Source organism: Ciconia boyciana, chromosome 18, assembly GCF_034638445.1.
Source record: "Ciconia boyciana chromosome 18, ASM3463844v1, whole genome shotgun sequence".
Taxonomy (NCBI): domain Eukaryota; kingdom Metazoa; phylum Chordata; class Aves; order Ciconiiformes; family Ciconiidae; genus Ciconia; species Ciconia boyciana.
The window spans coordinates 9,170,434-9,183,979 of NC_132951.1; the positions used below are offsets into that span (position 1 = coordinate 9,170,434).

Below are 13,546 nucleotides of genomic sequence, written 5' to 3' on the forward strand. Positions count from 1 at the left end.
CAAATCTGTACTTTAAACACCTCCCTGGAAGCCTGGAGATTACAAGGAGAGGAGGGAAAGAGCAGGCTTCACCCAGGAAGAGCTCCCATATCCAGTGTTGTGGTTTATGCTGGTGCTACCTGAGTTACAGAGCTGGTTTGGACAACCCAAGAAGGAATGGGTCATTTTGTCTCGCTTCTTGAACAGGACCATCAAGCCTCGGTGAACCCATTGAGGTTGGTTTGGTTAGCAGTGGCTTGCTAAGAATATATTTGCCTGTGGTTTTAGAGGCCTGGCATGAAGCTGTTTATCTCCAGATGGGTGTTTAAACCCAGCACAGGAGTGCTTCTGCTGGAGCATCAGTGGTCTGAAGAGCAGGTGATGGGATGGAGAATGGGAGCCATGTCCCTCTGTTTAAAGAACAAGGGAAGGATCTGCTTTTCCAACAGCCTCCCATCAAACCTGGCAGTGAATTGGCCGTAAGCAATAAAGAGCTGAGCTGGAAATCCAATTTCCGTTCGAGCAAAAGACCCGTTGTTTTGGTTCAGTTGGTCAAAGCCAACGTCAGGCAGTTCTAGAGGTCGATAATTAGCGCCGTGATGGAAACGAGCAGGGAAGGTAGTTATAAGAGACTTGTAGCACATTGTCCCTTTCCTTGGGCAGCCAAGCTCAGACTCATTGAGCTGTAATGGGCTTTTTGCTGTTTCAGGCTCCTGTGCCCCTCTCAGTCACAGGGAAAGAAGCAGCCACGTGGACTGATGGGGATGGGAGCTCCCAGATCCTAATTCCTCCAGCTCCACTCTGGCTGCAGGATGGTGAAAGCTGCCATCATACCTCTGATTCAGGCTCTCTGTGAAAAGGGGATAATACTCGTTTAACTCATACAGGATTTGTGATTTAATGTTTGCAAAGCACTTTAAGACCCTGGATTGAAAGGTGATTTATAATGGTAAAATCCAGTGTTCTCTGGTCTATTGTATACATGGCTGTGTCCAATTATCCTGATGGAGGCTTTTTTTCCTCCTTTTTTCCTTTTTTTTCCCCCTCTTTTTTCTTTTTTTTTTTCCCCTTTTTTTCTTTTTTGCGTTCGTGTAGTAACTCCAAGCAAGCACAGGGTTTGTGGCAGGCACAGTATGCCCAGCAAGAGGATGAGTTTGCCTCCCAAGGAGGCGCTAACTTATGCTGATGATATGAATAAAGATTGGGAAGAAAAAAAGGGGATCACAAGGCGAAGGGCACAGGAGTTTGCCAATAGAGCTGTGAAATAGGGGTGGGAAGGCTGTTTAGATGATGCATGCCTAAGGAAAGTAAAAGATGGTTCATAAATAATCAATTTGCATGCTCCTGTTGGTCGCAGTGATGGGGGTATTTTCCAGCAGATCAGCCACTTCTCCTGTCCTGCAAATGCTGGTTGGAGCATCCGCTGTGCAGGCTGCATCCTGCACCAGGGGATGCTTTGGTGGGGCATGCTGGCAGGCTGCCCTGCCTGGAAAACACAGGTCGTGCTGTGGGCTCAGCCCGAGCATGAGATCCCTGCCCTGGCACCAGCATCTCTAACAGCGGCTTTGGTCAAATTTACAGGGTGTGCAAGTGCTAACTTGCTGGATGTATTTTCCGTTCAATTTTCAAAGTGATGTTTTTTAAATCTCACTTTGCTGATGAGATGGCGAGGGCCAGGGAGCAAGGGAGGAGAGGCTGGATTGGCTTCCAAACATAAATAAGCGTCCTTGCCTGAATCCTGAGCAGGGATGCGGTCAGGTCTGTTGGGACCTCTGTCATCTCAGCTGCACCGTAATAGACTGTGCAGCGGCTGGAGTTAATTGCCGGGCTGTGCCCTCTCCTTGGCATTGCCGTACTCCCCAAGTGGGTTTTAAGCGGTGTCCCAAGCACCAGAGAAGGGAAGTGACTGCTCCACAAGGCATCTGTCGTTAGCTTCGAGCAAAGCAGAGTGCTGGTGCGAGGTGTCGGACTAGGTGGCCGTAGGGGATGCGGTGCTGTTGGAGCAGTGGTGGGGCAGCCCCCAGCTCCGGAGAGGCTGGGCGGGGAGGGGACCAGCAGTGCCCCAAGGATGCAGACTCCAGGGCTGGTCTCTTCTTGGGCAGTGGAGACCTGTTGATGGGGTAGTGGTAGCCAGAGGACAGTTTCTCCTGGTCACGTCCATCAGTGGAGGGTGTCTCATCTGGACATATGTGTGTTCCTGGCATGCGACCAACAAGAGCATCTGAATCTCCTGGGGCAGCCAGGTCTCTCCCGATGGCTCTGTATTGGCCAGCTTCACCCCCTTCCCTGCAGAGTTTGGGGGTTGCTCTGTCCCACGCAACTGTAGTTGACAGTGATTCAGTCATCTTCACGCTGCACTGCTCCATGAGGGTTTCCCAGTGCGTTTCTACCTCCTGCCGGCCCCTCTACACCTGCTTGAGCTCCTTGTTGGCTTTCACCTAATGCTTCACAAAAAAATCCAAATAAAATAGAAGCCACCCACCAAGCCTGGCCAAATGTGCAGGTCTGAGCGGAGCCACAGGGCGATGGGATCCTCCCAGCCTCATGGGATTATTCCTTGGTGCAGGCATCCCTTAGCCCTGGTGCCAGGTACGTGGCCTTCAAGACAAGGATGGTAGTCTGAGAGTGGCCCACATGCCACGCGGGGACCGGGCGGGCTGGGTGCCTGCTTTGGCAGCTGACTTTTGTGTGTCAGAAGATACTGAGCTGCTTCGTGGGAGATGTCGTGCGTGAACTTCTGCGCCTGACAAAGTAAAACTTGTTTTGTAGTATCTCCTGCCTGTCAAAGGCGGCTGGCTCTGTAGGTCGCTGTGTTGTTCGGCATAGTCCCCCTGTGATGACTGAATATTTACATGTATTTGTGTAAATAATTAACGCTCATTGGTGCTATATAACATCTACAGGTGTAGATTTCTCCTAGTGATAAGCGAAAGCAAATGATGCCACAGTCCAGGCAGCCCTTAGATTTGGCTTGGGTTTGTTTTTTGTTGGGTTTTTTTTTTTGACTTGACAAGATTTGCCAAATAAACCAAGGCTGATGAGAGTGATGGTGGCTTTGCCGAGGGAGCCTGGCAGGGGCGGAGAACGGCTCTGGGGATGGGGGGTTCCCAGGGAGAGAGTCTGTACAGGGCTCTGAGCAGGTTTTCTCCCTCCTCTAGGAAAATATAGTCCCCAAGACGGATGTAACTCAGTGAGTGAAACAACACAAATGTTAAAAACCCAGCCAAACAAGGTGTGATGGGAATGATGGGGTTTGCAGACCTCAGGAGCTCTTCCAGAGCTACTGAGCTGACGTCTTTGTTTTCAATGCCTGCCCTTCCCCGGGGTTGGGGCCCTCCTGCATCCGTGCAGGGAAGGAGGGAGGCTGAGCAAGCCCCTGGTACAGCTTTGCCTTTTGGCCACCCACCCCTCTCTCTGCCTTCCAGGTTCGATGAAGAGCCCCGTCAACAAGACGGCGCTGACCCTGATCGCGGTCAGCTCCTGCGTCCTGGCCGTGGTGTGTGGCTCCCAGCTCTCCTGCCCGCTGACTGTCAAGGTGACGCTTCACGTACCCGAGCACTTCATCGCGGATGGTAAGACCCGCTGGGGACTCGGACCCTGCTGCCGCACCGGGTGTGTTTGGGATGTGGGGTGCAAGTTTTCGGTAACACAAGGGCAAATTTAACACAGGGGCCCCGCCGGCGGGGGCAGACGGGACCCATTATTCAGCCGGTTCAAATTCCTCAGCTCCTTCGCTTGTCTCGCTGCTCGGGGGGTGCGGAGGGGGCACCCCCCTTTGGGAACTGCTGCGGCTGCGTTCAGCTGCAGGGATCCCCCTTCCCAGAGGAGCAAAGTGTGTCTGCGAGCCTGAGGCTGAAATCTTCTCAACCGCATATTTTTATTTATTTATTTATTTATTTATTTATTAATTATTATTATTATTACTACTACTGCTGCTAACAGTGTCTGATGGATATTCCTGTTTTCCTCCGAACTCGCTGACGAGCCCTGGCAGCCTGCACAGACGTCCTCCTGTCCTGCAGCAGCAAAGCTGCTCGTCCCAGCCCCTTGCAGCAGTGCAGAGTGAAATTGCTAGGATTTGAGCAAAAGCAGAGATGCTTTGAAAAATTAGATGAGGGCTGCTGTCACTATTTATTGCTTTCTCCAACTGGGCTCCTTGTGTTTGTTGTGTTTCACTGACCTTTTCTTTATAATGTGCAGTGAGCATCGAGTGCAAGTTTTCAGTAACATGAGGGCAAATTTCATTTTCTTCCAGCAGACGGGACCCATTATTCAGTCGGTTCCAATTCCTCAGCTCCTGCGCTTGTCTCGCTGCTTGGGGCATGTGGAGGGGGCACATTTTCTCTGCCAGAAATATGCTGATCAGAGCCGGCGCATCGCTGGCTGCTCGGGTGTCACGGCGCTGCCAGCTCCTGTACAGCCCCCCACTTTGGGAGCCAGGATGGAGGGCAGCTCTTGGGCAGATTAATATTTTGGGGAGAGGTAGATGGTTAAAGAGGTGCAGCAGCATGGCAGCAACGGGGTGATGGAGAGGGGCTTAAACCATCACCCCGTGGCAGGGAGCGACTCACCAGCGTGTTTGAAGTGGGATTCAGCCCTGCTAAGAGTGGTTTCTTCTTGGCCTTGATACGCATTCGTAGGACGTTACCTGCGCTGCAGCACCAACAGGGCATGCGCTCTCCCCAGCCCCACCGCTGGCCCTTGCTGCCTCATCAACCCTACTTCTATGGCTGCACCTAAGCATGCTTGTGGAGTGGGTGTTGGGTGCAGCCAGTGGGTCAATGCCCCCGTGCTGGCATGCAGGGCTGCCTCTGCTCTGATCCCCGAGGACGCTTCTTAGCTGCTGGCTCTGGAAATTACAACCCAGTCTCCGGGTATGTGGGCAATCCCAGCGGTCAAAGCTGGGTCCTTAAAGGAAAGGGGAGGAGAGCGTCTACGTTGTGGTCTCAGATTGGAGGAACTGAACATCAGTGGAGACATGAAAAAGGCATAACTTGAAACAAAGGACTTGTCTACGCCTTGACCTGCTTCTAAAAGGCTTTAAGGATTGTCCAGGCTGCACATAAATATTCTGAAGTCTACACAGATCATTATTCGGAGTAGCTGGAGAACAGAAACTCTTTTTGCACTTGGGAAATGAGGTTGCTCCAGTGTTAACTCATGTCCCTTTGAGACGGGCACTGGCCAGTTCATCCCTCGGGCTAGGAGTTCACAGCTGGTTGTGGTGCTTGCTGAAGGTTGGCCAGGAAGGCAGTGACGGAGACAGGACCTCGGCATCCTGCTCCCGGCCTGCGGTTCTAGCCCAGGGAAGACAGCGTGTCCTCAAAAAAGAAAATAAAACAAAATGCAATGTGACTCCATAGTATTAAAGTGAAAAGCTGAGCCTGTGCTTGTCACCGGGAAGGGGGTGGCAATGCAAATTATGCAAATACGGAGAACACTCGAATGGAAATGACAATGAAATACCAATAAAACAGATTAATATCCTTGAAACTGGGGGAAATGGGATGATCTCCAGTCCCGACTTAATGACTTCTCTAAAGAGAAAGTGGCAAGAGGACTGGTAAAAACGGTTTGGAGAAGAATTAAAATGAGCTTTGTAATGAAACTGTAAAATATAATTACAAACTGCAAAAACTTTTTAAATATTTTTTATGAGAAACAGTCAAATTCTTCACATAGAAGCAGCCAAGACATTTTGCAGTGGCTATCACTCCTGAAATCTCATAATTTTATGCGATGGCAGAGTCCCTTGCCTGGGAAGAGAAAAGCTCTTAAAGTTGTCCCTTCTTTTTGAATAACAACAAATCCTATGGCAGCACCCAACTGGCAGCAAAATATTATAAAACACTTAAAGACATCACAGAACTGAGCTGGGCTGGGGAATTTTAATGATACCCAGGAAAATGTGGCTGGCTGTGTTTCAGAGGCTTGGCACCCAGAGTCTTACACTGATGGCAAATAGGGGACTTGCTCGTCCCTGGTGATCTCCTGGGTGGATTTAAACCTCCTTTTTGTCTGGGTTCAAAAGGAGGTTGGCGTGGGCATCCCCACATGAGCGAAGCCACAGCCGAGCTGATGTCTTTGGCCCGGCCGAGGCTGGGAGCTTTGATCAGTCTTAAACCAGCCTCTCACGTGGCACCCGATGGTGCGCGCCGTGTCTCGTAAATGTTGCCATGCACTTAAATAGTCTGGTTCCTGAAGTCATTCCCTTTTGTATTTTGCATGATGATAAGGCAGGTTCTGTGAGAAGGCAGGGATGGTGCGTTCACGGGAGATGCTCCTGTGCGAGAGAAGGGTGCCCTCTCATTCCTTTTTGAAATGCGGTATTTCAATAGATGCCAGTAGCCAAGAAAGATCTTAAAGCGGAGCAGCTACCAACACCTCTGCAGGAAAAGCCAAACAAAGACAGAGGCTGAAAGAAATCTCTCTCCTAGCAGATGAAAACTCGTCTTTGAAGGAAACTTTAAATAGACGCCAGCCAGCTCCAGCGTGCCAGAAGCCAAAGCCAAGTTGGGGAAAGGGCGGGGGGGGGCAGGGGGGAAGCCCTGCCAAATGTCTCCAGCCTCGGAGGAAAGCAGCTTTCCCCCTCTGCAGCGAGCAACGGCATTAGAGAAAGAAGCTCACGAGCCCGCTGGAGTTGCAGGATGGGAACGGGGAGGGGAAGGACTGGGACCAGAAGCCAACTGGCAGCAAAGACTGGGAGAATATATTCCAAGCAGCAGTATTAATAACCAGCCTGTCTCCGTTACCCTTATTTCTCTCTCTTGGTTCGTTTTCTTCCTTTTGTTCATCTGATGGGGTTCCCCCCCCAGCTCTTCTCCCCTCTGAGCAATTATTGCCTGGTTTGTACAGCTGCTCTGCCTTCATTTCACGAGGCGGCCAAACCCGGGGAAGCCTGGCAGAAGGTGCCGTGCTCTTTGCTGCCGTGGCTGGCAGGGCAGGCTGGGGCCTCCTGCCTCGGCGAAACGGGTTGGTGCCTCTAAATCTTCTCTTAGGATGCGGTGGTTGGAGCATCCTCCCCTCCCTTCTGCTGCTCCAGGGCATCGTGTTTTGGGGCAGCCTCTGCCCGCGCTGAGCAGAAGGCGTCGTTCTGACTTTGGAGATGGCGCGGATTTATAGGAAGAATCGTAGTGGCTTTTATGAGGATATGGAAATACAAAGCGTTATTTAAAGGACCCTTTAGCAGTGTCAAAGGGGGGAGGAGAGGAAAGAGAACCCCTCCACCTGAGTAATAAAACCCCTTATGAATATGTGAGCCACTCAGCTCTATACATTCAATAGTTAGGTTTTTTCTTTCTTTCTTGTAAGTAATCATTCAAAAAGTAGAGATACAGCAATGGGAGCGGCTTGCAGGGAAGGCAGGGCTGGAGAAAGATACCCTAGAGGACTCAGCCTGGAGTACGTCCTTGCTGCATAACAGTTTGAAATATAGTATCAATTAAAGTTTCCCATTTTTACAGCCTGCGAAGAGGTTATATATGGTGTGGGTGGTGTTTGTATCTGGATACTTTAGTGGGAGAGGTAGGTGAGATCCTCCAGTACATACAGAAGGAAGCAAGAGCTACATTTAGCTAGGGGCTTGTAGGGCTTTGTTTTATAAGTGGAAATAAAGTAAAGGGCATAAAGCAGGTTTCTGTCACTTCAAAGATGTCTCAGGGCATTCGCAACCTCCTTCCCTCCTCTTCTGAGACGTGTGCCAAAGGAGATGTGGTAATCCCTCTGTCTGAAGCCCTGCTGAACTGCAGACGGGGTGGTTTATGGAGGTCAGGAGCAGAGGCACCGCTTGGCAGGCACTGTCCTCGTGGTGGGCTCTGCTCTGAGCCGCCTGCCTTTCTGCTTCAGCCCTCCTGCAAACGTGAATAAATTCTCCCAGGATGAACACTGCACTGCAAGCAACCGGAGGAGGAAAGCAAACCCAGTCCCACTCCACGCAAAGCCAGGAGACCAGGGGGAGGTGGAACTGTCACTCGAGACCATGCTTTGGGTTTGAGTGCCTGACAAGATGGCAGAGTTGGAGGAAGCTTCCTTGTGGCTTCTATTTTTTTTTTTTTCTTTTAAGCTTCGTGCATCTGCATCTGCCCGTCTGAACGATGGTGTTCTGTGATTGTCACGCAGCCGATCGGTAACTGTTTCATCTGAAGATTATTTCCTACCTTCCCACCACCACTGTTTTCTCCAAGATGCCAGTGGAATTGGACGCTGCTATTAGCAGCTTGCGTTAATTTTCCCTGAAGATTGCTGGAGCTCTGCAGACTGCAATTGTTGGACTCGCAACAACTTCTCATTCTGTTTTTAATTAAATTTGTTGCTTTAAATTGTTTGCTTTTGACATCTCCTGCTCAATCTTCTGCAGCCCTCAGAGGTGACCAGGCATTAGCTTGTGTCCTCAGGCGCTCGCCCGTGCGTATGCTCAGCACGTGCTGCGCATGCGGTCATGGAGAAATGAGCAGCGGGAGGTGGGGGACCGGTTGCCTCCCCATCCTGTTTTACACCAAGGATAAGCTGGAGATGCTCTTTGATTTACATGCGAAGCACCCCAAGTTTATACCAGAAGGACGGAGAAGGGGATCTGATCTCAAAGGTATCTCTCCCAGCTTTCAGAGGGATGCTGCTGTTGGGGTCCCTCATGTTCTCCAGCTGGTCCCAGCCCCACCAGCCCCCTCTGAAATCAGCTTAGGGAATTTGATGGCTTAAAGTAAGTTTTTTCTTGTGCTATTTTTTCCCCCCAGAGTTGTTCTGCTGCAGAGGTGCCTGTTTTGCTGTACGGAGACCTGGGTCAGGCTTCGGCAGAAGCAATACTTTCTTGTTGCAGACTCGGTGCCAGGTCTGGCTGTCCCAGACCCTGCGTGTTTCTGGAAAGGCTGGCTGTATTTGGGGGCAGCTTTACAGATTGCATTTAATTCCATCAGCTGTTAATCACCAGGTCACCTCTGTGTCTGCATTACAGCTCACTCCTGTTCTCACGCTTGTTTGGCTGGCAAGAAAATGTGAGCAAATGGCTGCAGCGTTACCAGACATGAACTCTAAATATTAACATCAATTTATAAACTGTATCAGCATGGATCAAAGGGATTCCAAGACGGTTTTACGGTGCGAATGCTCTTTGCATGAAGAACTAATAAGATTCTGGAGGCTGAAGTACATCATGTTTTTATCGTGCCTTGACAGGCTTGTGATCCTGCGCTCGGCTCTTCCCCACGCCGACCTGGCTCCCCTGGCCGTGTGCCTGCCGCAAGGGCGCCTGGCTGCCGGGGCAGCTCGGTTTGCAAGGGAAAGTAAATGCCTCTTCCTTTCTCCTTTGCAGGATTCATCGGAGCAAAACTAGGGGGATTAGTGTTGATATTTGGATGGCGTCAGCAGGGGCTGGATCAGAGCTGGGAGCTGTTGCATCCGGAGAGAGGCAGGATGGGCCCACCACTGGGGAGGTGGCATCCAGCACCTGCTGAGCTTCTACCACCACCATTTACCCTCTAATTTGGGAGGGATGGTTGAGGGAAGACTACAGTAAGGCACGATGTCTTTGACCAACTAACCTGCTCCCTTCCTAGATGGAGAGATGCAAACATTGACTTCTGCATCTGCAGGATGAGACCCTGTCTGCTTGCAGGGTGATGGTGGGTCAGTCCCAGGGAGCTGGCTTAGGCCACGCTTGCTTTCGAACAAGAATTCATGGGATACCTGCAGCAGTTATGATGCAGCAATGCAGCAAGGATTTTTGGAGGCTGCATAGCTAGGAATGTGCTACTTCACTTTATCATTCTCCCAACAAGTAGCGTTGCTGACACGCAACCTCATGACGTAGATCGCCTTGGTCCCGTGGCGTATTAACTTTGTACGTGCTGCCTCTTGGTTCTGTTTTCTGCCATCCTGGAAGGACGTTTGGTCTTGGTGCTGGCTGAAAAATCTCTATTCACACACACTTTCATGTTTTTTAAAGCTTATCATAACTCATCCATCATATACTTCGTGGTGTGATTAGACTTAGGCTGGATTTCCCCAAACCCTTGTCCAATATCTAGAGAACACTACTGAGAGCCCCAGGCTGGAACATGGGATTTGGGAGATACGGAGCATTAAGGAGAAGCTTTTTTTTAGGAGTCTAATTTCCGTCTCAGCCATTGCTGGTCCAGATGCCTACTGAGGATGGAGATGTGCTGTTACTAATGCCTGTGCAATTATATTGTCTAATAATGCCATGGGAGATCGTGTTGCTGCATGAGCTTGACCACAAGGCAGGGGTGGGAAGATGCCGTCTCCCTCGGGTTTGGGAAAAGGTGGCCAAGTCATCACCTGCTGAATAAAGTTAAATCGGTACGTTGCTTGTCAGAAGTTCAGCCCTGGCAAAATCAAGACTGACTGCTAAGAAAACCCAAAGAAAGAGTCTGTCAGAATTATCAAGAAAGTGCTATTTAACAATTAAAATGTAACCCTGCTCCTCCCACAGGAAAGATGCTTCTATTCTGAGCTGTAGCTACATACAGATTTGTATCACTAATTTGCTTCTGCTTTGCCAGAGTAAAAAAGCTCTGGCAGGATTGGCAGTGTTTCTGAGGGCTGGGGGTCTCCCGGTTTGATCATCAGCGCCTTGGGGAGCACTGGCGTGAGCAGCCCACGGTCATGCAAGTGGTTCGTGTGCTGAAAACACGTCCTTGAGTCAAGCACTGTGTGTGATAGAAACTGTATGCGCTTTGGCTGATGGAAGAGTAAATGAAAGGTGTGTCTATAGGCTTTTGTTGTTTTTAAAAACTTGCTATCATAACTTTCTGTGTAGGCATTTCAACTTGTTCAAGAGAGAAACCATTTGAAAAAGAAGATGAAATTGATAGCTTGAATTTTAACCCAGTGTGATACTATCCCTGGTTTCAATTTAGAATAAAGAACTAAGAGTTTGACTTCAAAGAATTTAAATTATTCCAAAATTACCAAGTTTTGTGCTGAGCAGGAGAGGGGTGGTAAAGCTGAGCACCGTGAGAGTCTGTGGGTGTGATCCTGCACCGAGCCCGGTTTGCTTGCTTAGGTCAGTATGTGTGTGTCCTGGAAATCCAACGTCTGGTTGGGTCTTCTGCATTTTCTGAAAGAAATTTAAGAAGCAGAAGTTTTCATTTCCTGGGACCAGGACAGGAGAACGAGAGCTGATCAATGGAAAGAGCTGATAGGGGAGGAGTTGTCTCTTTGGGAAATGTTCTTTCAAGTTTAACAAGAGAAAAAAAAAAAGGTTTCTAAAGAAATCAAATAGGGTTATTCTTTGTACCTCTAGAATGGAGCAAGAGGGATAATTCTTCCTCTAGCATCTTAAAAAAAATTTCTGTAACAGGGTTATAATTGTAAGATAGTATAGGGTTAGATATATTAATAGCAACCTGTAGTATGACCTCCCATGGCTTTCCAACACAAAATACTAATTTTAGATGAAAGGGAGTTTCGTTGGCCAAGATACAGCAAATGGACCAAAGAAGACAAAAAGACTCAGAGGGGGGAAGAAATATAAATTCTTCAAAAAAATTATTTTTTGATCTCTTCCCTTGAAAACAAGAGAGAGAGAGAGAGAGAGAGAAAAGAAAAGCCAAACCCTTTTGGCTGCCTTTTGGGCGCTTTGTTCTTTTCCCTTGTTAGATATCTCTTCTGAGCTGTTTTATCCTGTTGTGTTCTGGAAAATGATTTTTGAAATGTCAAAACTTTAAGCCTCTTTTGTCAAGGCTTAAGCAGTTCCCCTGAACTTTGAAGGAGACCCCAGCATGAGAGACATGAACTTTCGATGCTGTCTTAACTGATCTGGCTTTGATCAGCATTGGAGAAGGAAGGGGAAGGGGGAAACACACGCATGCAAAAACCCAAACAAATCAATCCCCCGAAGTGCTGGTGGACCTCATGGAGCCGGGAGGTGGTTGCATAGCCATGTAATGATGTTCTCCATGGCATTGCAATGCTGCTCTACCACATAGACTGGCTTGTAAAGCCAACAGCGCTCAAGGGACATGTCCTACAATGGGGGTTCCTGGGAGGAGGTGGTGGTGGTGGTGGGTGGAGAGCTGCCATTTTGTTGTTGTATTCCCTTGTTTGGTTGATGGTTGCTTTACCTTGATGGTTGCTTTACCCTGGCGCCTAAATGTCTCCATTTAAGGGGGATTTCACTGAGCTTTTGAGTGGGAAGCTCAAAACTTGTGTCCAGGAGGACACCTGGGAGGTGATGGGGTTACCAGTAGAGGACAGCAGGGTGGACAGTCTTTCTGGGTGGCTTTGGAGAGTGTCTCTGCTGGGAGACACCTCTACTGTAGGTGTGCATCAAACCGTAGGCTGGGTGCAGGTGTAGGGAGATTCAGGGGGGTCCGAGGTCCTCGAGGAAGGTTTTCAGAGGGTGGTTTGGAGCGGGGTCTACCCGCTGCTGCCCTGGCAGTGTGAGCCTCTTGGGTTCCCTGTTGCCCCCCCCTTCCCTCCTACTTGATTTCCCTCCACTGAGAGACTTCACGTTGGTGAAAACAAACCTGGCTGACGTTCCTGGGAAGCTAAAGATGTTTGAAACAGCTCTTCTTAGAAAATGTTTGTTCTCAGTAGTTTCTAAAAGGATTTGATACTCCACCTGCCCTTTCTGAGCTTTTTAAGATGGTTTTGATAAGTGCGCACTAGTGACTTTTGAAAACTGTTTTCTATGTGTGGATTCTTTGAAAATAAAGAGAAAAAATGTGTGAAAAGGCTTTGAAATCTTCAGAATTTTAGCTTTCAAAATATTTGTAAAACGCCTTTTCCTGTTATTTTTTTCTCATGCAAGCTATAAAAGGATCAAGGTTGGGATGTTTGTTTGTTTGTATTTTCAGTGGGAGTGAAGGTGATGAGAGTGTCTGCAAACACCTCTCAAAAATCTTACCCAGCTGAGCTGCGACACACTCAGCTTCATGTGAGAAGTTTTCTTGCTGGAGTTGTCCCCTCTTTCCTCCTAGGAAGGAAGGAAGGAAAGTGTTTACAATTAACTAGAACCTTTCATTTCCCCAGGTTGTTTTTTTTTTCTTAGACTGAAGTAGAATAGCCTCCATTTTAGACTGAACTTGAATTCAGGGATTTTGGATTCGACTGTTTTCACTTCTGCTTTTTTTTTTTTAAACTTGTGATATTGAGGATGATTTATGAATCAGACTTACTAAAATTAAAATGAGTAATTCATCTTGAAAATGCCAGGACTTTCCTTTTTTATTTAAGTTACAGTTGCATTATTTTGGGGAAGGTCTTTCTCTGTACAGAATATGGCAAAGCATGATCAATTTGCAAATTATTTCAAGCTTCCCAAATTTGTAGTTTTACATGGACACTGAACTTCTGCTGAAAAGAGAAGTTATTGGCTCCTGGCTGGGTGTCACATTTTGGTGTTGATTTAGGAGGTACTTCCATAAATAGATAGTTTGGGGTTTTTTATACTTCCAGCAGCAAACAGGCTATCCAAAGAAGATGAAAATTTGGCAGCAAGGCCACGAATATGCTTCCTCCTCCCGGAGGAGCTCAGCACGTGGGGCTGATGGGGACCTCCAAAAGTCACCCCTCCATCTCCCACTCTGACCATGGGGTCCCCTCCTTG

The 13,546-nt window shown here is 48.6% G+C and overlaps 1 protein-coding gene across 1 annotated transcript in view; it reads left to right on the forward strand.

Annotated features, from left to right (window-relative positions):
• ASTN2 (astrotactin 2) overlaps window positions 1-13,546 on the forward strand; it is a 365,413-nt gene that overhangs the window by 134,549 nt on the left and 217,318 nt on the right. The window contains exon 6 of the mRNA XM_072883508.1: window positions 3,405-3,551. Coding sequence (XP_072739609.1) covers window positions 3,405-3,551 — 147 coding nt within the window. The remainder of the gene's footprint in view (window positions 1-3,404; window positions 3,552-13,546) is intronic.